Raw genomic sequence first — 24,325 nt, 5'->3', positions numbered from 1 at the left:
CGCGCCAGGCTCCTCTGTCCATGGGATTCTCTAGGCAAGAATACTGGAGCGGGTTGCTATGCCCTCCTCCAGGGGAACTTCCTAACCCAGGGATCGAACCCAGATCTCCAGCACTGCAGGCAGATTATTTACTGTCTGAGCTACCCGGGAAACCCTGAGGCTCCGAGGGGGAGGTCATTTCACCCCATCCCGGGGACCCCGCTCACACAGCGGCTGAGCCTGAGGCCCCTGTTCTCCTTCCATCAGGAACTGCATCGGACAGAGCTTCGCCATGGCTGAGATGCGCGTGGCCGTGGCGCTGACGCTGCTGCGCTTCCGCCTGAGCGTGGACCGAACGCGCAAGGTGCGGCGGAAGCCCGAGCTCATTCTGCGCACGGAGAATGGCATCTGGCTCAAGGTGGAGCCGCTGCCTCCGCGGGCCTGAAGGTCGGCGCACCCCTGCTGATCCCGGGGGCCCAAGCCCCGCCCAGAGAGGCCTAGGTCCCGCCCCTGAGGGCCCAGGCCCCACACCTAAGAGCCTGAGGGCATAGACCACGCCCCCCCGGAGGTCAGGCTCAGCTACTGGAGGACCGGACTCCCCCTGTTAAGCAGCCTGATGGTGCAGGTCACACCCACTCAAGGCAAGGTTCCGCCTCTGGAGGGTCTGATGCCGCCCCTTGAGGTCGAGATCCCGCCCCCTTCAGTGCCAGTTTCCGCCCTCTTGTTTGAGGGACCTGGATTGGCCACGTTCCCTCGGGCTCAGGCCCCGCCCCAGCATCTCTCGGATTCCAATGTTCAGGCCCCGCCTACTGAACCTTCCGAGGACCAAGGATAGATACCTTAGGCCTCTAGGCTACAAGCTCAGTCTACCTCAGACCTCGGCTGGCTTTTAAATTGAAGACTTGAAAACTGGAGCCTGAGATCAGAACCCTGAACTCGAACATCATCTTCTTGAGGCCCCCGGCTCACATGGATGAACTCCCGAGCCTGCATCCCAGGGCCCCGGAAGTTTGTTGTTGACTTGTAAACCCAGACTCTCTCCCTCTCAAGCCCAGGATGTTGTTGACTTGTAAGCCCAGACTCTCCCTCTCAAGCACCTTCCTTCTTCCCTTGCTCAAAACCCCTTTGGCGAGTGTCCTGAATTTTGCAGAATATAAGCAAAGGATGCAGACAGCTCCCATCACCCACTCCCTAGCCAGATCAGATCCTTACACCTGGATTCCAGCAAGGAATTGAGGAGTCCTGGACAGCTGGGAAGTTGTGGGCTAGGAGGCTGGGAAGTCGTTTGTCTTCGGACATAAACTTGGACTTTTTGAGACAGTTTGTGCATTCGTTTATTTCAACATGTGCATGTGTGCTAAGTTTCGTCAGTGGTGTCCGACTCTTTGCGACCCTATGGACTGTAGCCTGCCAGGCTCCTTTGTCCATGGGATTCTCCAGACAAGAATAACCAGAGTGGATTGCCATGCCCTCCTCCAGGGGATCTTCCCAATCCAGGGATCAAAATCCTTTCGTTCCCCTGCATTGGCAGATGGGTTCTTTACCCTTAGTGCCACCTGGGAAGCCCCTTATTTCAACATACTGCTTAGTAAGTGTCCAATGGCACTGGGCTGGGAGCACAACATCAGGCAAATCCCTGCCCTCAGGAGGATAGAGGACATGTGTTGGACAAATAATTCCATGGGTAAATGTATTTACAACCTGTGACAAGTGCTGCAAAAGAGAGGCTTTGGTGCTGGGCAAGCATAGCAGGGGATGGAGGGTGGCTCAAGGAGAGCTACTCTGATGCTGAAGCTGGAGTAGAAGTTGAGTGTCGAGAAGGGAGTGAAGTGCATTCCAGGAAGCGAGAACAGCATCTTCAAATGTCCTGGGGTGAGAGAGTGTGGTGTGCTCGTGGAACTCACAAAGAGAGTAGGGTGGCTGGATCTGGGGAGTGGGGCTGGAATGGAGGAAGGGTGGGCAGGGCCCAACAGTGCAGGGTCTTTGGGCTGTGTCACAGTACAGGTTTTATGCAAAAGGTGTGTGTGTATTTGTGTGTGCGTGCTAAGTCGCTTCAGTTGTGTCTGACACTTTGGAACCCCATGGACTGGAGCCGACCAGGTTCCCCTGTCCATGGGATTCTCCAGAATACTGGAGTGGGTTGCCATTTCCTACTCCAGGGGATCTTCCTGACCCAGGGGTTGAACCTGAGTCTCTTGTGCCTCCTGCACTGGCAGGCAGATTCTTTACTACTGCACCACCTCCTGTAGAGGTGGGACGATGACAGTGATGACAATAATCATGTTAATTCATTGCGTATTTTTTTGAGCATCTGCTGTGAGCCAGGGAGTATTTGATTCCTTGCATCACTGACACTTTGGTGGTGGTGGTAGTGGGGGAAACAGATGACAGATGATAAACAAGCAAATAAATAAGTAAATTCACACAACCTTGGAGGTCACTGTATGGATTTTGAGTTTCACTGTGACAGAAATCGGGAGCTGTGGAGGGTTCTGAGCAAAAGAGGGACAAGATTTATCTTACAGGGACTTCCATGGTGGTCTAGTGGCTAAGACTGCTCCATGCTCCTAATGCAGGGACACAGGTTTGATCCCTGGTCAGGGAACTAGATAGCATGTACTACAACTAAGAGTTCACAGGTTGCAACTAGAGATTCTGCATGCCACAAAACAGAAGTTTGAAGATTCCACACGCTGCAACTAAGACCTAGAGCAGCCAAATAAATAAATATTAAAAAAATGTTATCTGACAGATGTGGGTTGCTATGTTGAATAGAGACTGTGGTGAGGATGGGATGAGGGAAATCAGATTGGTTCTGGGTTGGGGGGGACGGTGAGGTGGGGTGGTGAGATGATGGTGGCTCTGCCCAAGCTGGGGGCTGTAGAGATGACTAGTGGTGGTTGGATTATGATGAGAAATGATTGTTTCATGATGGTCATACTGGCAGGTCTGCAGATAAATGGAATGTGAGGTTTGGGAGAATGGGACAACACCAGGTTTGGGTCTGTGGTGGTTTAGTCGCCAAGTTGTGTCCTACTCTCTGCGACCCCATGCACTGTAGCCTGCCAGGCTCCTCTGTCCATGGAATTTTCCAGGCAAGAATACTGGAGTGGGTTGCCATTTCCTTCTCCAAGGGATCTTCCAGACCCAGGAATCAAACCCAGGTCTCCCACATTGCAGGTGGATTGCAGGTGGATTCTTTACCAACTGAGCTACGAGGGAAGACCAGGTTTGGGTTTGAGCACCTGGAAAGATGGAAATGCTATCAATTGAGATGTAGAATCCCAAACGGAGTGTGGTGGTTTTTTTTGGGGGGGCGGATGGGGGAGGTGGTTTGAAATCAGCATGTTTGTTTGGGCCGGGGTAGTTGGAGAAGGCAACCTGGCTGTTGGATAGATGGGTTCTAAATCTGGACGAGTCCAGGGCTGGTGATGTACATCTGGGGAGGCTCAGTGTTTAGATGTTGTTTAAAAAGCCTCAGGGCAAGGAGGGATCCCTTGGTGTGTGTGTGCCCGTGTGTGCACGTGTACACACTGTGAGCTTGTGAGTACAGGAAGGAGGGGCTCAAGGAGCAAGCCCCCGGTGTCTCCAAATTAATAATGGGGTATAAATTGACTGAATACTTGTGTGCTCTTCCCAGATATTTTCACTTAATTCTCAAGGGTGCTCTTACTCTCTCTTTTTGGGCTTCCTAGGTGGCTCAGTGGTAAAGAATCTGCCTGCCAAGCAGGAGACGTGGGTTGGATCCCTGGGTCGGAAAGATTCCCCTAGAGGAGGAAACGGCAACCCACTCCAATATTCTTGCCTGGGAAATTTCATGGACAGAGGAGCCTGGCTGACTACAATCCATGGGATCACAAAAGAGTCGCAGGCAATTTAGTAGCTGAGCACATACGCACAATCTCGTTTCACGGAGGTGGAAACTTGAGTTCCCCAGAATGAAATGACTCTCCCCGAATCATACAACGATGTCCTTGGGACCTTAGAGGGGGCCCGGAGTCGCTTTCTTCCCCGTGCTTCGGGCTCCTGGTCCTGGAGGGGTCTCTAGCCCCTCTTTGCCTGGAAAGGAGTGTGCTAGGGAATGGGGTGGGGTTGGGGGCATGGAGGAGCAGAGGTAAACCTGGCAAGCAGATCCTGGGGCGCCCTCAGGTGGCGTAAAGTGGGGTCATCGATCGGAATCCCGTGTCAGAGGCTCCTCGCAGTCCAAGTGGGGGAACTTGTGATTCCCGGCCTTGCAGCGGTCACTCGGCTTTGATGGTGCTCCGTCTTCCACATCCTTGTTCAGGTTGAGGGTCTCCAGGCACACATCATTCCCTAAATATTGCAGCGGCATCTTTCGCCCCACCCTTTCCCTTGCAACCTTGTCATCCGCCGGCAAAAATAACTTGGCCTTGGGAGGCAAGAGGTGTGGGTTCAAACCCCGGCTCTGCCCGCTCCTAGCGGTGGGCTTCGGCGCAGGACTGCCCCTCTCTGTTGCTCCGTTCTCTCTTATCGTGTGGATTTTACAGGCTCATCATCCTTGTAATTAATGCAGATTGACTTTCCGCTAAGGGCTGTGGACGGTAAATGAAAGAGACAAGGAGGAGGGAAAAGAGACCAGGTCCCAGTTTCTTCCCCTTAGGGCTCTGTCTGGAGGGGTCTCTAGCCCCTCTTTCTGGAAAAGGAGTGTCTAGAATGGGTGGTTGGGGGCATGTAGGAGCAGAGGCAAACTGCAAGCATCCTGGGCGCCCTAGTAGTTAAAGTGAGTTCATCGATCGAATCAGTGTCAGAGGCTCCTCGCAGTCATGGGAACTCGTGATTCCGGCTTGCAGCGGTCATCGGCTTGATGGTGCTCGATTTCACATCTTTGTTCAGGTTAGTCTCCAGGCAATCTTTCTTCCCTTATCACCTTTCACCTTTCCCTCAACTTGTCATCCGCGGGAAAAACACTTGCCTTGGAGCAAGAGGGGTGGTTCAATTCCTCGGTCTACTGACCACTGTCACAGCATTCAAAGATCTGCCCACCTGATTATAAAATGTCAGGTATCTTCAGGAAGAAAGACCAGCTTTATCTATGCAAACAAAGAGCCCTTCTCTTTGAGTTTACATCACAAAATATAAAGAGAATGGGAAAGTGATGCTAGGGTGTCAGTAAGAAAATTATTTCCATATGTGTGTGAGATTCTTAAGGCCTGGTGCTGTCACTAGTTGCTTTTAGCGCTCTTTCCTCTCCTGAGTGTGTCGGAGGCTCCCTCTGCTGGACGGTTCGGGAACAACAGGCTCTAAGGCGTCTGGTCTCCACCAGTTTAGTGTGTGAGCGTGAGTGCACGAAGGTCGTGTGTGACTTGGTATGTTAGGGCGCATTTGAGTGAATATGCGAGCATCCACGTGACTGTGTGCAAGTATGTGAGTGTGTGTACGTGTGTAAGAGTCAAAATGTGTGCACAGTGTGTGATTGTGTGCTGTGTGGGATTGTGGGTGCATGCATCCATGTGTGCATGTGTGTGGATGGGTGTGTTGGGAATGACTGCAACTGTTCACATCAGGCTGGGCTTATCGCAGGAGCTGCTGTCCAAACTTCCCTCAGGCAGGACATTCTGGAGAAATAATGCCTTTGGAAGCAGCCCTAAGGAAGGACTGGAAGGGCGGGGGGTACATGTTCTCTGCTGTCTCCCAGAGGGACTGTGCACCAGGTACTCACAGTGTAAGCTTCCTTAATAAAGCATCCTTTACTTTCTGCCTTCTCTTTTCTGCCTCACTTCCCCATTGTCTTACTGGCATTTTCTAGAATCACCTCCCAAAGAAACAACTTACAGTTGAATTTTTGTCTCAAGGTCACTTCCAAATAAAGTATTTTCACTTGAATCTTTACATCAGTGTTAAATTCTGGAGAGCCCAAATTAAGACACATATATGGGTTTGCTTCTCCAATTCCCATGTGAGTGTTAGTTGCTCAGTCATGTCTGGCTCTTTGGGACACCATGGACTGTAGCCCACCAGGCTCCTCTGTCCTTGGGATTCTCTAGGCAAGGATTCTGGAGTGGGTTGCCATTCCCTTCAACAGGGGATCTTCCTGATCCAGGAATCCAACCCTGATCTCCCTCACTGCAGGTGGAGTCTTTACCATCTGTAGACCTAATCTTATGCCTCTTTTTACCAAGAAGGAAGTGAAACTCAGAGAAGGCAAGTCACTTGTTCAAGGTCACACAGCTGGAGAGCAGGAAAAGGTGGGCATTGACCATGTGCTGTCTGACCTCAAGCCCAGTGCTTTCTCCCCTCTGGGAGTCTCCTCCTTGATAAGGGCTCAGGGAGTAAATGAGATGAAGGTTGTAAACAGCTGGTAGGTCACTGATGTATGTATTGGATGGACGCAAAGCTCTTGCCTTGTGCTCATGTCCTCATTCTGTCATAAAATAAGAGGAATAATGGCAAACACCATGCTTGGTGCTGACTGTGTGTCAGGAACATTGTTGTAAGCACTTTATTATTTATCTCTTCTCTCCCCCTTCCTTCATCTCCAAGTATTACATGGGAAACATTTTCACTCTGTTCCTGCTCCCCAACCACCAGCCCCGCAGTGTGGTGTGATTTCTTTTTCGTTTTACAAAATTGCATATAAGAGCATTTTTATTGTGCACATTTGTGCACACATAACTATTTTTTAAGGACTCTAAATATGTTGGGAAATATATCTGTTTGTTAACTTTAATTGTGTAATAAACCTCCAGGAAGTTTAGTAACTTAAAATGATAAACTTTAGCTCCCTGGCAAACTTAAAAAAACATCTTCTCAGCAACACCTAGATAAGTGTTTAATAACTGGGTCCTATACTTTGGCCACCTGATGCAAAGAGCTAACTCATTACAAAAGACCCTACTGCTGGGAAAGACTGGAAAGGCAGGAGGAGAAGAGGGTGACAGAGGATGAGATGGTTGGATGGCATCACTGACTCAATGGACTTGAATCTGAGCAAGCCCTGGGAGATGCTGCGTGATGCAGGACTAGCATGCTGCAGTCCATGGGGTCGCAAAGAGTCAGACACCACTTAGTGACTGAATAACAGCCACGACAACTGCCCCAGTCTAGCTGACACACAAAATAAAATCATCATAATCTCTTAAGGGGAGGGATGGCAAAGAGTTTACTGCTATCTTTAATTTACTACTTGGGGAGTTAGAAGGGGACAAATGATCTCTTTTTATAGCATGACACTTCCCAAGGGTCATTTCTCCAAGCCTCCCTCCTGTGGCTTGGGGTGTTTCCTTGGTGGTCAGGCTAGTTTTTGTGAATAATCATCACCCAGTAAGCAGACGGGGCAGATGATGATGATGAAGAGGAGGAGGGGGAAGGGGAGGAGGAGGGATGTGGGGAGGAAGGAGACTATTCATGACTGTATTGTCAACAATAATGCACCCTAGTGGTTTTTCCTAACTGTGTGTGTTCTCTGTACTTTTCCAAAGTTTTCCTCCAGGCTTTCTGGCTCCCAAGTCAGTTGATTTGATCTTCTGCCACCTGGGCCAGAAATCTGGCAGCTCTGCCATCTGGTTCTGCATACTGTGTGGCCTCAGGGCCCTGCTGGTTTTTTATCTCAAACCTGCTTCAGGGTTGGGAGTGTTGAGTCAGATTGCATCAGCTCCACTGGGGGTCTCCAGCATGGCTGGTTCCCGCTGCTCCCACCAGCCCTGATTGTCTTAGCCCATTTGAAGACAGAAGCAAGAATGAACATGTGTGTCCCACCCTGTGCCAGATCTTTATAATCCTGGTATGGCTTCAGGGGGTGGTTCTTATTCATGGCCCACCTTCATTCAGGTTTCTACTTGAAAGCTACCTCCTCAGGGAGGCCCTCCCTGACTGCCCAGTCCAGAGCAGTGCTCTTGGTCACTTTCTAGTGCATCTCACTCTGTTAATTTCCCTAATTCTTGCCACCATCCAACTTGGTCTTATTTCCTGTTGACTTCCTCCACTAGATGTGAGCTCAGTGATCCAGAGACCTTGTCTGTCTTGTTCATCTGTGCTGGGTCCCAGGCCTGTTCCTGGTATAGAGTGGATGGGCAAGTACAGCTTGTTGTTGAGGAATGAACCACCTGGGAGATGTAAATCCTCTCTTCATCTGCAGAGGAGGACATGAAGATTAGAGAGGGCAATTGACTTGCCCAAGGTCACACAGCCAGTGAGTAGCAGAGCTGAGACTTGAACTCAGTCAGTTCTTCTGAGTCTGGAACTTGTTCCTTCCTAATAGGTGAGAGAGGAGAGCTGAAATGCCAGCCAGCAGGCAGCCTGCATGCTTGTTCTAGAGAGACTCCAGGCTGGTTCCTGAGAGGTGTGTCTTTATTATGACAGCAATTAAAAGCTCCTCATCTGTTTTGTGTGGCCAGCTAAGTGCCTTTCACTGTGCCAAATCCTTATCTCTTTTAAAAATTGTGTTTTAGTGATAAACGTTCTAGCAGCTCAATGTGGGGGAAAATGCATTCGAGACTCCAATTTACTTCCCTCAGTTCCACTGTGTTGTGTGGATTCTTCTGGATCTTTTCAATGCAGATACAAACGTGCACACATGCACATGCGTTCACAGGTTTTGTTTATAATCTCACCTTTGTGCTGTGCTCACTTGCTCAGTTGTGTCTGACTCTTAGCAACCCCATGGACCATAGTCTGCCAGGTTCTTCTGTCCACCAAATTCTCCAGGCAAGAATACCAGAGTGGGTTGCTATTTTCTTCTCCAGCAGATCTTCCAGACCAAGGGATTGAACACATGCCTCCTGCATCTCCTGCATTGGCAGGTGGATTCTTAATCACTGTGCAGCCTGCAAACTGTTTTGAAACATACTTTCTCCTACTCTTTCTGCCTGTGTCTAATGGGATACTTGCAACTCTCTGTGAAGTTCCATCAACCCATTTAACAGATGTGTAAAGTGAGGTTCAGAGGGGTGATGGACTGTGCCAGGGGCTGGTGATTCCAAGCAACCACCACAGTTGGTCTGGCACAGGCTTGCCCACTGCCTGGCTCTGGGTGGGGGTGAAAGGACCTCTGGCAAAGGGACAGAGGGAGAGTGGCTCCTTTCTGCATCACTGGCTGGGGGACATTCCATGAGCCAGGCTTGTGTGATCTGGCAGCTGAGATGTTCTTTTATGAGAAACCATTGGAGATGCTCCAGTCTCCACAGAACAGAAGGTCCTCATCTGAAGCTTCCTGTACCCCCATGCTGGGTCCCTTTCTTCTCCTACCATCTGATCCAAGAAGCCGGGTGATGGATCCTGCCCCTAGGCCTGCTGGATTTTAAGTTCTTGGCCACACGGTGAAGCAATCTTTAACCTTGGCTTCTGGACAGAATGCTGGATCAAAATTTTCACATTAGCTGGCTCCCCCAAGGACTTGGCAACTGCCATCACAGTGTGGGTACTGAAAGGACAAGGACAGGCTTGCTTGTGCCTACTCTGTGATTATGGGGCCCTTTTAACCATGCAGTCCACTCCCCCTCTTCATTTGGGTCCCACTCAAAGGTCACCTCCTCCTGGAAGCCCTCATGTCCCTGTCACTGTCTGGTAATTCTTAATCATTTATCTGATCATCACCCTTCTCCCCTCTTAGAGGAGTCCTTTGACAGAAGAGACAACGTCTGCTGTGCTTATAGCTACAACCTCGCCTCTAGAATTGTGCCTGGAACATAGTAGACACTCAGTAAATACACAGCCACCCAGGCCTTGCAAGGACAGATTTTTCTCCTGATTTTAAAGATTAAAAAAGTGAGAGACATTATGATTAAAACTCTCCAGAAAGCAGGCATAGAAGGAACATACCTCAACATAAGAAAAGCTATATATGACAAACCCACAGCAAGCATCACCCTCAATGGTGAAAAATTGAAAGCAGTTCCCCTAAAATCAGGAACAAGACAAGGGTGCCCACTCTCACCACTACTATTCAACATAGTTTTGGAAGTTTTGGCCGCAGCAATCAGAGCAGAAAAAGAAGTAAAAGGAATCCAGATAGGAAAAGAAGAAGTGAAACTCTCTCTGTTTGCAGATGACATGATCCTCTACATAGAAAACCCTAAGGACTCTACCAGAAAATTACTAGAGCTAATCAACGAATACAGTAAAGTTGCAGGATATAAAATCAACACACAGAAATCTCTTGCATTCCTATACACTAACAATGAGAAAACAGAAAGAGAAATTAAGGAAACAATACCATTCACCATTGCAACAAAAAGAATAAAATACTTAGGAGTATATCTACCTAAAGAAACAAAAGGCCTATACATAGAAAACTATAAAACACTGATGAAAGAAATCAAAGAGGACACAAACAGATGGAGAAACATACTGTGTTCATGGATTGGAAGAATCAATATTGTCAAAATGGCTATTCTACCCAAAGCAATCTATAGATTCAATGCAATCCCTATTAAGCTACCAACAGTATTTTTCACAGAACTAGAACAAATGATTTTTCAATTTGTATGGAAATACAAAAAACCTCAAATAGCCAAAGTAATCTTGAGAAAGAAGAATGGAACTGGAGGAATCAACCTGCCTGACTTCAGGCTCTACTACAAAGCCACAGTCATCAAGACAGTATGGTACTGGCACAAAGACAGAAATATAGATCAATGGAACAGAACAGAAAGCCCAGAGATAAATCCACGAACCTATGGACACCTTATCTTTGACAAAGGGGGCAAGGATATACAATGGAAAAAAGATAACCTCTTTAACAAGTGGTGCTGGGAAAACTGGTCAGCCACTTGTAAAAGAATGAAACTAGAACACTTTCTAACACCATACACAAAAATAAACTCAAAATGGATTAAAGATCTAAATGTAAGACCAGAAACTATAAAACTCCTAGAGGAGAACATAGGCAAAACACTCTCTGACATAAATCACAGCAGGATCCTCTATGACCCACATCCCAGAATATTGGAAATAAAAGCAAAAATAAACAAATGGGACCTAATGAAATGTAAAAGCTTTTGCACAACAAAGGAAACTATAAGCAAGGTGAAAAGACAGCCCTCAGATTGGGAGAAAATAATAACAAATGAAGCAACAGACAAAGGATTAATCTTAAAAATATACAAGCAACTCCTGCAGCTCAATTCCAGAAAAATAAATGACCCAATAAAAAAATGGTCCAAAGAACTAAACAGACATTTCTCCAAAGAAGACATACAGATGGCTAACAAACACATGAAAAGATGCTCCACATCACTCATTATCAGAGAAATGCAAATCAAAACCACAATGAGGTACCATTACACACCAGTCAGGATGGCCGCTATCCAAAAGTCTACAAGCAATAAATGCTGGAGAGGGTGTGGAGAAAAGGGAACCCTCTTACACTGTTGGTGGGAATGCAAACTAGTACAGCTGCTATGGAGAACAGTGTGGAGATTTCTTAAAAAAACTGGAAATAGAACTGCCATATGACCCTGCAATACCACTTCTGGGCATACACACCGAGGAAACCAGATCTGAAAGAGACACGTGCACCCCAATGTTCATTGCAGCACTGTTTATACTAGCCAGGACATGGAAGCAACCTAGATGCCATCAGCAGAAGAGTGGATAAGGAAGCTGTGGTACATATACACCATGGAATATTACTCAGCCATTAAAAAGAATTCCTTTGAATCAGTTCTAATGAGATGGATGAAACTGGAGCCTATTATACAGAATGAAGTAAGCCAGAAAGATAAAGAACACTACAGCATACTAACACATATATATGGAATTTTAAAAGATGGTAATGATAACCCTATACGCAAAACAGAAAAAGAGACACAGATGTACAGAACAGACTTTTGGACTCTGGGAGAAGGCGAGGGTGGGATGTTTCGAGAGAACAGCATCGAAACATGCATGTTATCTATAGTGAAACAGATCACCAGCCCAGGTTGGATGCATGAGACAAGTGCTCGGGCCTGGTGCACTGGGAAGACTCAGAGGGATTGCGTAGAGAGGGAGGTGGGAGGGGGAATCGGGATGGGGAATACCTGTGAATCCATGGCTGATTCCTGTCAATGTATGACAAAACCCACTACAATATTGTAAAGTAATTAGCCTCCAACTAATAAAAATAAATGAAGAAAAAAAAGAAAGAAAAAAAAAAGTGAGAGACAAACGGGGTGTGGTTTCCTGACATATATTGCAGAGCCTGACTCAGGTCTCTTAAAGCAGGGACTCTCAAACTTTAACAAGCACAAGAATCCCTGGAATCTGGTTAAAACATCAATTCTGATTAGGTAAGTACAATCCTACAGTAATGATCTGTCACTGGGTAATGAACACCCCCAAAATCTTTTTTGTAGTTATTTTATTTTTTTATTTTCATTTGTTTTTATTTATTTATTTATTTGGTAGTTATTTTAAATCAATAACCTTTAAATGTTGTTTTGGGGTGTAGCCGATTAACAATGCTGTGATAGTTTCAGATAGACAGCTAAGGGATTCAGTCAGGCATCTACATGCATCCATTCTCCCCCAAACTCCCCTCACATCCAGGCTTCCACGTAACATTGAGCAGTTTCCTGTAGTTCCATTTGGTTGTCTGTGGCTCAGCTGGTAAAGAATCCACCTGCAATGCGAGACCTGGGTTTGATCTCTGGGTTGGGAAGATCCCCCGGAAAAGGGAACGGCTACCCACTCCAGCATTCTGGCTTAGAGAATTCCATGGACTATAGTTCATGGGGTCACAAAGAGTCAGACATGACTGAGTGACTTTCAGTTTCACTTCACTTTTAAATATAGCAGTGTGTACGTGTCCATCCCAAACTCCCTTACTATCCCTCCCCCTCATCCTCACTGATCCCTCCTGCCAGCAGCTATAAATTTATTCTCTAAGCCCGTGAGTCTCTTTCAGCTTTGTAAGTAGTTTCAGTTGAATCATCTCTTTTTAGATTCCACATGTAAGGGATGTGGTAAGACATTTGTCCTTCTCTATCTGATTTACTTCACTCGATAAGACAGTCTCTAGGTCCATTCATAATCAGTCCCCCTCTCACTGGGGACAATGGCAGAAATTTTGCGGCCATCACCTTGGTGTGTTAGGGCCCAAAGTTCTGCATTTCCTAGATGTTGCTGCTATTGCCAGTGCTGCTGGTCTGAGGACCCCATTTTGGGTGACCAGGTTTTACAGCTCATAGCTATAAAGGTCCCTTTCTTCCCTAAACAGTTGATGAGTTCCGAATATATGCCAAAATTCTCTTTCACTAGTGCTGTCTTGTTGAATTACTCCTCTGTGTGGCTGGAGAGTGTTATTGCACCTCTCTGGACCCGTTTCCTCTTCTTTCTTCCTGCTTCTCTCCACCCTTCTCTGGCTAGCCCTGCTGCTTCTTACCTGCTCCCACCCTGCTCCTGGCTCTTTTCTGGATGGAACTGTCAGTGGCTGGATCCACCTCAGCAGAGAAGAAGAGTCTAGCACAGTGTACCCAAACTTGCTGGGGGCTCCAGGCTTCCCAGGTGGCTCAGTGGTAAAGAATCTGCCTGTTTGATCCCTGCATTGGGAAGATCCCCCGGAGGAGGGCATGGCAACCCATTCCAGTATCCTTGCCTGGAGAATCCCATGGACAGAAGGGCCTGGCTGGCTACATAGTCCATGGGGTCACAAAGAGCTGGACATGACTTAGTGACTAAACAACAAGGCCCAGGCACCTGAAGCTGGATGAAGCCTTCTGAAGGGACCCGAAGCCGGATCAGGTAGACCTGGAAGAAATAGGGGGTAGCTGAGGTGGTGGAAGAAATTTGGGCATCTCTCCAGCTTTCTGAGATACAGGAAGAACGTCTGTCTGAGCTTCTTTCATCCAGCAGCTGCATCCTTCAAACCCTCCCTCATCTTTTAGCCCAACCATGAAGAGAGCTCATGGGGGGCTGAGACCACTTTACAGGGAAATTTGGGAGTGGAATCTGGAAGAATTTGTGTCCCCTTTAACGCTTACATCCCATATCCCAGAAAGGAAGGCTGAGCCCAGAGAAAGTGAAAGCATTCATCACTCAGTTGTGTCCGACTCTGTAACCCCAGGACCGTAGCCCGCCAGGTTCCTCTGTCTATGGGATTCTCCAGGCAAGAATTACTGGAGTGGGTTGCCATGTCCACCTCCAGGGGATCTTCCTGACCCAGGCATCGAACCTAGGTCTCCTGAATTGCAGGCAGATTCTTTGCCGTCTGAGCCACCAGGGCAGCCCAGAGAAAGTGTGCACAAACCACTGTGAGGGTGAGGCTCCCCACTCGGGATCTCCCTGCTCTGCCCTCCCCTGTGTGAACCCTGCTGTCTACGAGTGCCTTGCGAGCCTTACACCTCCTGCTCCCAGATGCTCTCTTCTGACTGAGTCTTTTTTCCTCTGAATCTAATGTGGGTAATTCCCAGTCAGGCTGGATTCTCTGTTCCTGCTCCCCGCAGTCATGGCTCAACACATACCCTGGGCTGTTTGGAGGAAGGACTTGATCTCCTGCCAGGCTGTGTACCCCAAAGGGCAGAGGCTTCAGATCTCTGAGCTTCCTGATTCAGTGCTGAAAAATGACTCATGATGCCCTCCTGACACACGCCTGGAGAGGAGCTGCAGAGAAGTTTTGGGACAAGGCCGGGCCAGGCCCTGCTCACCTGGCACCTGAACGTTCTTGCTTTGAGTGCCACACCCTAGCCTTGGAAGGGCAGGGGCGGTTGTAAACTTGGGGGCCCAGAGCCACCTTTGTCCGCACCCCAACAAAGCCACGCGGGAGGTGCTGAGTCCTGAGAGTTCAGGGTCTGCGCCATGTGACCCTGAGCTGGTCTCTCTGGCCAGACATCTCCGCTCTGAAGTCTTGGGCCGGATGCCAGGTTGGGGAGGAGGCACGCGGGGACTGGCGGTGAGCCTAGCCCAGCCTCCCTGCCACCATTCAGAGGTTGGGCCAGAGGGAAAGAGACCTCCCAGAAGGAGGACAGAGGAAGTTGTGTGGGACAAGCCGCTCCTGACCGAAGGTGCCGGGCTGGTGTTGCTGGGGCTGAGGGTTCTGGCCTGGGGCAGGAAGTGGGTGCTGCCCTAGACAGGGTGGCTCCAGAGAGAGAGTTGCACACCCACTCCGTCCCCCCGGGGATGGTGGTTTCCTCGCAACTGGAGCCCCTGGCAACCTTCCACTAATTTGGTTCTTCATCTGTCTTTCTTTCTCTCTTCTCTCTCTTCCTTTCATTTCCCTTCCCTTTCTTTCCCTTTCTTTTTATTTCTTTCTTTTTCTCTCTCTGTCTCTCCCTCCCCTCTCCCAGCCCCCGTCTGCCTGTCTCTGAGCCCTTCTTGCCCATCCCCAGCACTCCCCATCCCTGCCCCTCACTCCCTTGCTCCTCTCCCTCTATCCGTCTTTGCCTCACAGCTCACCATCACTGCCTCTTCCTTCGTCCTCAGGTTTCACCCTCCAACCCATCTGACCACAGGATGCTGGAGCTGAGCCTGTCCTGGCTGGGACTCGGGTCAGTGGCAGCCTCCCCATGGCTGCTGCTGCTGCTGGTCGGGGCCTCCTGGCTCCTGGCCCGCGTCCTGGCCCGGACCTACACCTTCTATGACAACTGCTGTCGCCTCCGATGTTTCCCGCAGCCCCCCAAACGGAGCTGGTTTTGGGGTCACCTGGGCCTGGTGAGTGTGAGCAGCAGGAATAGGTCTGGGGGATCAGGGTGGATAGACTTCCTGAGGGTCAGGAATGGGGCTTAGAGAGCTGGGAGTCTGGGATTAGGCTGGGGTCTATGGTGGCAAGGGAAACCTCTTGCCTCACCTCCCACCCACTGGGTCCAGTCCTCTCTTCTCTGTCCATCCTGTGCTTCAATGCCTTCCTTCTTCTTCTTCTTTTTTTAATTTACTTATTTCACTCACTGGATCTTAGTTGCAGCATGCAGGATCTTCAGTCTTCTTTGCTGTATGTGGGAGCTTTTTTTTTCCATTTACTTTTATTAGTTGGAGGCTAATTACTTTACAATATTGTAGTGGTTTTTGCCATACATCGACATGAATCAGCCATGGATTTACATGTGTTCCCTATCCCGATCCCCCCTCCCACCTCCCTCTCCACCTGATCCCTCTGGGTCTTCCCAGTGCACCAGCCCCGAGCACTTGTCTCATGCATCCAGCCTGGGCTGGTGATCTGTTTCACCCTTGATAATATATGTGTTTCGATGCTGTTCTCTCGAAACATCCCACCCTCGCCTTCTCTATGTGGGAGGTTTAATTGTAGATGCAGGATCTGGTTCCCTGACCGGGGATTGAACCTGGGCCTTCTGCATGGGGAGCATGGAGTCTTAGCTACTGGACCACCAGAGTAGTCCCCCCCAGTGCCTTTCTTGTTCCCCAATGCTGTCCTCACCCCAAGCCCACTTTGGGTCATGTTCCTGTTTGTCTTCCCCACATTTGTGCACATTTGAGGGGCTCTCAGGGTGGGCTGGAGAGAGCTGGGCCCCATGTGTCCCCACAGACTGCACGGCTGGTCTTGAGGCCTCCTCAGGCCCACTGTCCAGGATCTGTTCCAGTTGGGCCTTGGGCCAGTGTCTACTCCTCTGTGGGCTTCTGCTTCCCCATAGGAATTAACTACGAGCCCCACCCCATCTTCCCCCCATGGGGTCAGAGGAATATGTGGACAGTCTCTCCTTCTCCCCTTCCTCAGTCACCTTTCTTTTCCTATCTTGCCTTCCACCCCCAAGACGCATCAGTGAGCCCTGTTGCCCAACTTGGATGAAAGCGGACCACTCTCTTTTTCAGAATCACTCTGCTCTAACGGTCAAACTTCCTGGAAGGAGGCTTCTGGCCCACCTTCCTAGTCTTATCCTCAGAGGCCTTTCCTCTGCGTTGAGTCGGACCCCTTTTACCACAATCCCACTTAGGATTTTGTCATCACCTGTAAGGGCACCACCTCCAGAACCACTGATCTGAGGATTGCATTCTGTGATCACAACCCCTCTTCCTTTGAGCTTATTTTTTCTTCATCTCCCATCCTAGATCCTGCCAGGATATTCAGTCCCTTCTACACCCTAGTCCAATGGCTTCCTTTCCATCCTACTGCCTCGGATACCTTTAGCTTAGATTCTCATCCTTTGTGCTTGGGCTGCAGTGTCTGGCCAATCGGGTTTTCCTTCATGACACTTTGGATAAGAGCTAAACCCTCAAAGTTCTCTGATCTCTTCTCCACGATGATGCTAGAGGACACAAAACAGGACAAAGAGAAGACATTAACACCCCCACCTGCCCATTCCCAGTGGGCTTTCTTCTGAACAAAACCTCTGGTCTGCTGTCTCAGAGTCGTTTTCACTCACTGCCTCCATTTCTCCGTTTGCTCTCTCCTGCTCCGATCTGGTCCCCACCTCCATCTGGCATCTGCTCCTGCCAGATGGCTGTGGTCTCTAGGTCTCCACACCCCATGGACTCCATCCAGCCCAATCTCATCCAACTCCCAGCAGCTCTCTGAGCTTGTGGACCATGCTGTCCTCCTGAAACCTGCTTTTTCTCTTGGTTCCAGAACACACCCTCCTCTGGTCTCTCCCCTACCTCCCCATAGCCCCTCTGTCTCCTCTTGGCTCCTCCTTTGTTCCATCTTTTCATGTGAGGAACCCCTCACCCCCAGCATTATAACCCTTTCTCCTTCTTCTGAGGACATTTCCTCACCTAGGACTCCAACTCGTAAGGCGACCATCAGTTTCCTCCGTAAGTGGATTTCAAGTTCACATCTCTCCTGATCCCAAGGTCATCCAATTCCTTCCTCCTCTTCTCAGGTGAAGGGGGAGGGTCTCATAAACGCCTCATTCTTTGCTCAGAATCTGAACTCATGGCTCACTCCCCAATCCTGCCCCTTTCCTCAGTCTTGTCCATCCTTCTAGCTGTCCACATCCCATACTTTGGGGTCCCTGAGCCTGCCTGCTTCTCTCACCCATGCCCCCAGTCCTAATGTGCTGCCTCCACAATCTGTCCTCAGTCTGTCCCCTCTCTGCATCTCCTATCACCCATGGCCCCATCCACCATCATTTTTCTCCAGGAATCCTTGCCAAGCCTACTCTCTGGTCTCCTCATTGCCACTGGCAGCCCCTCCATCCTCTCTCTCTCTTTAGCCCTGGATAGACTTTTCTGGAATTCAGTTTAGGTCCTGCTGTTTCTTGGCTGAAAACCATTCAACGACTGCCTATCGCTCTGAAGATAAAGACTAAATGTTTCCAGGCCGGCACCTGCAGTTCTCCTTAGCCTTGTGCATGTCATGGTCACTCTGAGCTTCTGCTTTATCTCTTCAGTGAACCAAAGTCTTCCCACTGCAGGGTTTTTGCTTGTGCTGCAGGAAGCACTCCCCTTCCTGTGTTTACCCTCTGAATTGCTCCTCATCCTTCCATTTTTGGCTTGGGTATAACTATCTTCTCTAAGCTTCCTTTGATTCCCCCAGACTCTGTTCTCTGACTTTGCCCTTCTGTTGCTGTTGTGCAGTCTCTAAGTCACGTCCAATTCTTTGCAACCCATGGACTGCAGCACAGCAGGTTGCCCTGTCCTTCATCATCTCCTGGAGTTTGCTCAAACTCATGTCCATTTAGTCGATGCTGCCATCTCATCCTTCTCCTCCTGCCTTCAATCTTTCCCTGCATCAGGGTCTTTTCCAGTGAGCCAGCTCTTCATATCAGGTGGCCAAAATATCCGAGCTTTAAAACTTCAGCATCAGTCCTTCCAATGAACATTCAGGGTTTATTTCCTTCAGGATTGACTGGTTTGATCTCACAGTCCAAAGGACTCTCAAGAGTCTTCTCCAAATGACAGTTCAAAAGCATCAATTCTTTGGCATTCAGCCTTCTTTATGGTCCAACTCTCACATCTGTACGTGACTACTGGAAAAACCACAGCTTTGACTATATGGATCTTTGTTGGCAAAGTGATGTCTCTGCTTTTTAATATGCCTTCTAGGTTTGTCATAGCTTTTCTTCCAAGGAGCAAGTATCTTTTAATTTTATGACTGCAGTCATCATCTGCAGTGACTTGGGAGCCCAAGAAAATAGAGTCTGTCACTGTTTCCATTTTTTTCCATGTCTCTTTGCAATGAAGAGACGGGACCAGAATTCATAATCTTAATTTTTTGAATGTTGAGTTTTAAGCCAGTTTTTTTCACTCTCCTCTTTTGCCCTCATCAAGAGGCTCTTTAGTTCCTCTTTGCTTTCTGCCATTAGGATAGTATCCTCTGCATATCTGGGGTTATTGATATTTCTCCCAGCAGTCTTTATTCCAGCTTGTGATTCATTCAGCCTGGCATTTCTCATGATGTACTCTGCATGTAAGTTAAAAAAGCAGGGTGATAATATACAGCCTTGTTGTACTCCTTTCCTAATTTTGAACCAGTCTTGTGTTCATGTCCAGTTCTAGCTTTTGCTTCTTGACCTGCACACAAGTTTCTCAGGAAACAGGTAAAGTGGTCTGGTATTCCCATATCTTTAAGAATTTTATACAGTTAGCTGAGATCCACACAGTCAAAGGCTTTAGTGTAGAAGCAGCAGTAGATGTTTTTCTGGAATCCTGTTGCTTTTTCTATGATCCAGCTGATGTTGGCAATTTGATCTCTGGTTTATCTGCCTTTTCTAAATCCAGCTTGTACATTTGGAAGTTCTCAGTTCATGTATTGTTGAAACCTAACTTAAAGGATTTTGAGTATTACCTTGCTAGAATGTGAAATGAGCACAGTTTTATGGACTTGCCCTTGCTCATGGTTGAATAGTTAATTGTTCATTACTTATTTATTATCCGTCTCTCACACTAGGTGTTTGCTCTGGGGACAAACATGATATACACAGTGGCCAAGCCTGTTTAATAAATGCTTGGTAATACTGTGGTGGAGGCCTGGATAACTTGCCATCACTTCCCTTTTTCATCCAAGGCTAAAGGCACAAGTGTCCAGCTCCTGTCTCCTCCTCCCCCAGACCAGCATCTCACAGAACAGTATGTCCCAAGCACATTGTAAAGTCTGCCTGAGATTACAGGGCTTGTGAAAGGTTGTTGCTGCAACATGAAAAGATGCTGGGATTCTTGGCCTCCAGAGGAGAAGAATTCAATCCGGGGCTAGAGACGAGGCTTGATCGCTCAAAGCTTTTGTGTAATAAAGTTTTATTAAAGTATAAAGGAGGTAGAGAGAGCTTCTGACATAGACATCAGAAGGGGGCAGAAAGAGTGCCCCCTGCTAGTTTTTAGCTGGATGTTATATAGGAACTAGCAGTCTGTTAATGAAAGAAAGGAGTGTCTTGAAACTCAGAGAATGGCATCAGCCCCCTCATCCATAAGATGTATTTTGGGATAATCTTGGCACCAGATGAATTATCCCCGGGCCATAAAACAATTGACTTGAATCTTGTAGAAAGGCAGATTACAATACAAATAGTTTCGTTTACATAGTTTAGGGGAACAACGTCTGAGTATAACACACTCCTTTGACAAGTTGGTTCTGAGCCATTAGGCAAGCCGAGTTGAAGACAGAGTCTGGGGTAAATGCACAGTACATTAACATAGCTTAAGACAAACATTTCCATAAGAAAAATGCATTGGTTAACTCAAAATTTGAGAATAGTTAACTTCACATGGAACCAGGTATCATTATGGCAACACAGTATTTTAAGAGAAACCTCCTTTTAAATTTGTATAAGGAAAGGAAAAAATATATATATCACTAGTTTGTTTCCTCCTGCCACTTAAGAGACAGATAAAAAATGTCTGACACTTGCAGCCTATTTCCTCCGTTTGGAGACACCTGGCCTTCCTGCCTGTTACCCTCTTACTTGGAATGTCCTCAGAGAGCCCTAGAGGCAGCGGGAATGCTATGAAGTTAGTCTTCGACTCCCCATCCAAGCTTGGCTGCGGAACCTGGTCTTAATCGTGCTTTTCTCCTCCAATATCTCCTGCTGTGTAACTTTGGCTAAGTTCCTCTCCCTCTCTGAGCTGAACTTATGAAATGCCTCAGGGTCCTCAGGGAGCAGAGTGTGTGCGCTCTCAGTCACTCAGTCACGTCCATGGACTATAGTCCACCAGGCTTCTCTGTGCTTGGGATTCTCCAGGCAAGCATACTTGAGTGGGATCTTCCAGACCTAGGGATTGGACCTGTGTCTCCTGCATTTTCAAGTAGATTCTTTACTGCTAGTGCCACCTGGGAAGTCCCCAGTGAGCAAGGAGCAGATCACAAAGGTAAAAATGACTTATGTTCACCTGCCTGGAGCACCTGAGGGCTTGCATGGGGTGTCCTGAGGGACTGGAAAGGATGCCTCACCAGAAAGCAACTCTCCCTTCTTCTTTTTTTGGGGGATATGGCTTCAGTTTCTTCATTTGTAATTGGCATGATTTATGGGAGTGTCCAAGAAGCAGGTTCTAGCCCTGCTTCTTGGGAAGATCTTGGATTGGGAAGATTGCCTGGAGAAGGAAATGACAACCCACTCCAGTATTCTTGCCTGGAAAATTCTGTGGAGAGAGGCATCTGGTGGGCTATAGTCCATGGGATTATAAAGAGTTGGACACCACTGAGAGACTAAAGACCAATAGTAGCAGCATGGGAGTGTCCATGGGTTCAGGACAGAGATACATAGCTAGAATGTACTGTGAGGAATAGATAGACAGGATGTACCAGATAGATGTCTATATCTAGATAGATATTTGGTTGGCCAATGAGTTCATTCAAACCTTCTGTAAGACGTTATGGAAAATCTGAATGCACTCCTTGGCCAACCCAGTAGCTAGCTAGCTAGACAGACAGAGAGGATGCACTATGCATACAGCCTCGTCAGCAGAAGGGGTTCAAAGGTGACAGGGCATGTCTTGACTGATGGGCAGAGTTAACCTGTGTCCCTTGGGGTCAGCCAGGGCTGGAAAGTCCCAGGACTGTAGACCCTTAACCATGGAAGGAATTTGAGGCTATGTGGATGGGCCAGAACATGAAAGGATGTGGACTCAAAACCCAGGGACAAGTCCTGAGTCCACCCTGCTACTAATAAATCTCCTCCATAGGGATCTTCTCCTGTGTCCACCCCTGGGGCTGGCACCACTCCCAGGATGAGAAAAATGATTTCTTTGTGCTAAAGTCATCCTCCCTGTAGGCAAAGAATGTCTTCTCCCTGCCCTGGGGTGCCCCCTTGGGACTTGGAGAGCCTCCATGTCCCTCCCATCTCTGGCATGAAGAAGCAGGGGAAGCAGAGATCCCTTCCATCTGTGCAGGTTCCCACACACTGTTCATTGCAGCAGCTTCTTCTGGGGGAGTGGTGGCTATTGCCTTGCTTGCAGGTCCTCCCAACGGTGCAGAGCTTAAGGGACTTCACTCCACTTCACTCACCTGCTCCCAGGGACTTATGATATGTCTGGGCTCCATCATCTTCCTCATCATTTTCTGCCACCATGACATTGCCTGATCTGTCACCAACACCACAGGTGTCCGCCTGGGACAGGTGGTAGTGGGTGTCATGGCAGTTTCTGAGGGCGGTGAGCCCCTCACTGGCAAACTTCTGTTCACTTTCTGCAGGTCCCAGGGTCCCTCCTGCTCTTGGGCACCCTTGGTCATCTTTTTTCCCCCCCTTTCATTTATTTGCCAACCCCATTCTGGTGTTCTGAACATTGCTTGGGGATCCTTGCAGAGACTGAGCTCTGGGCTCTGTTGTGGAGGACCCTCCAATCTTGGTCACACAGGATTAGAGATATCCCTGATCCTGTGTGGTCTGCGTGGGCCTGAGGGAGAGACACGGTCTGGGGGAGCCCAGAGAGGAAGTAGGGTTTTTGCCATTGGGGCAGGCTGGAAGACTTCTTGGAGGAAGAGTTGTTGGAAGTGGGTCTGGAACAATTAATAGGCATTTTTTTAAAGCAAAGAAGTGAAAGTATATTCTGTGGAAAGGACTAGTGAACTCAAAGGCCTGGAAGTGAAAGCGTGAGTGCCTGTCTTATATATACACAGATATACACAGATACAAATGTATCTATCTTCTACCTATTTATCAATCCATCTACCCACTTTCTATCACAGCTCTCATATCTGCTTATTTATCTATGTGTTTTCCATCTATCCATACATCATCATCTATCTGTCACCTACCATCTGTCTATACCTACCCATCTATCATTTATCCAACTATCATCTAGTCCTCCATCCATCCATCTTTCAATTCATCCATCTATCCTCCCATCATCTAATGATTAGTGGATTAGTAGGTTATCTATCTATCCATCCATCCACCCATTATCTCCTCCCACCTCTCTCCCCTGCCCTCTTTCTCTCTCTCCCCTGCCATTCTCCCCTCTCTCTCAGTCAAAATACAGAGATGAAGAGAATAAGGGGACAGAGAGAGGCATGTAGAGAGACATGAAAAAAGACAGAGATGAACAGAGAAAAGCTGACTCAGATGGAGAGAGTATAGATCAACAATCTAGGTAGAAGAGGATAAGGGGGTGAGTGGGTGTGGTGGGTAGGGGGATGAAGCAGGAGGGTGTAGCTTCTGGTATCTCCTGCCAAGCCTGGCCTCAACCCCACCTGTTCCCAGGCACAGAGCAATGAGGAGGGCATGCGGCTGGTGGAGGAGCTGGGCCACTACTTCCGCGACGTCCACCTCTGGTGGATGGGGCCCCTTTTCCCCATCCTGCGGCTTGTCCACCCTAACTTCGTTGCCCCTCTGCTCCAGGCCTCAGGTATCTCTCCCAGGAGCACCCCCTCCCAGCCTCTTCCCTGGCCCCTGCTCCCAAGCCCTTCCCACTCCTGGACAGACCAGGTTGAGCAGGAGAATGGAGAGCATTGACAGAGACCTGCTGGGTGACTCTGGGAAAGTCTCAAGTTCTCTCTGGTTGTCAATGTCATTTTTCAGCTCTGGGTGGTGGAAAATCAACACTGTTGGTCCACCATGTCAGATGTTCCAGGAGAGGTCAGAGAGTGCTGGGGCAAGCATACTGTCCCCGGTGCCTAAAAGTGCATTTTGCAGAGTGCTGTGCTTTGCTTGGGGATTTAGGACATTCTGGGCCACATAGAGCCATGTCAAGGTGTGCTGGGATGTGTTGTGTCATGTTGGGGTGTGTCTAAGCACATAGGGTTGTGTTGATGGGGTCCACTCTGTGCTGCAGCCTGGTCTGGTCCCCCTTCCCCTCCACCCCCCCCCCCCCGCCACCTACCTCTTCCCAGCTTCCTCTCCTCTTGGCCCCATTCCTGCTATGCTGGGCTTGGAGGAGAAATTCAGACCCCTTCCTGGGAGCCTCCAGCCCCCACCACAAGTTATTCCTTCCCCCACATCCACCATGGCACCTGATGTTCTATTTCTTGTGTCAGCCACCATCATACCCAAGGATATGTTTTTCTACAGCTTCCTGAAGCCCTGGCTGGGTGAGTAACTGTTTGTGAAGGGGATTGGGCATGATCCTGGGGACCCAGAGTAAGGTCTTCCTT

General features: G+C 48.6%; 2 protein-coding genes across 2 annotated transcripts in view; both read left to right on the top strand.

Annotated features, from left to right (window-relative positions):
* Positions 1-1,299, top strand: part of CYP4F22 (cytochrome P450 family 4 subfamily F member 22) — a 36,319-nt gene extending 35,020 nt beyond the window's left edge. The window contains exon 13 of the mRNA XM_020880821.2: positions 247-1,299. Coding sequence (XP_020736480.2) covers positions 247-424 — 178 coding nt within the window. The 3' untranslated portion in view covers positions 425-1,299. The remainder of the gene's footprint in view (positions 1-246) is intronic.
* A 13,530-nt stretch (positions 1,300-14,829) lies between these two features.
* The window catches only part of LOC110129447 (cytochrome P450 4F6-like), a 33,067-nt gene continuing 23,571 nt past the window's right edge, over positions 14,830-24,325 (top strand). Inside the window, exons 1-4 of the mRNA XM_020880832.2 lie at positions 14,830-14,918; positions 15,337-15,564; positions 23,436-23,580; positions 24,209-24,262. Of these exons, the coding sequence (XP_020736491.2) occupies positions 15,367-15,564; positions 23,436-23,580; positions 24,209-24,262 (397 nt within the window). The 5' untranslated portion in view covers positions 14,830-14,918; positions 15,337-15,366. The remainder of the gene's footprint in view (positions 14,919-15,336; positions 15,565-23,435; positions 23,581-24,208; positions 24,263-24,325) is intronic.

This window comes from Odocoileus virginianus, chromosome 3 (genome assembly GCF_023699985.2).
Source record: "Odocoileus virginianus isolate 20LAN1187 ecotype Illinois chromosome 3, Ovbor_1.2, whole genome shotgun sequence".
NCBI lineage: Eukaryota > Metazoa > Chordata > Mammalia > Artiodactyla > Cervidae > Odocoileus > Odocoileus virginianus.
The sequence above is the reverse complement of the archived record's forward strand: the minus strand, read 5'-3'. Positions and strand labels throughout refer to the sequence as shown.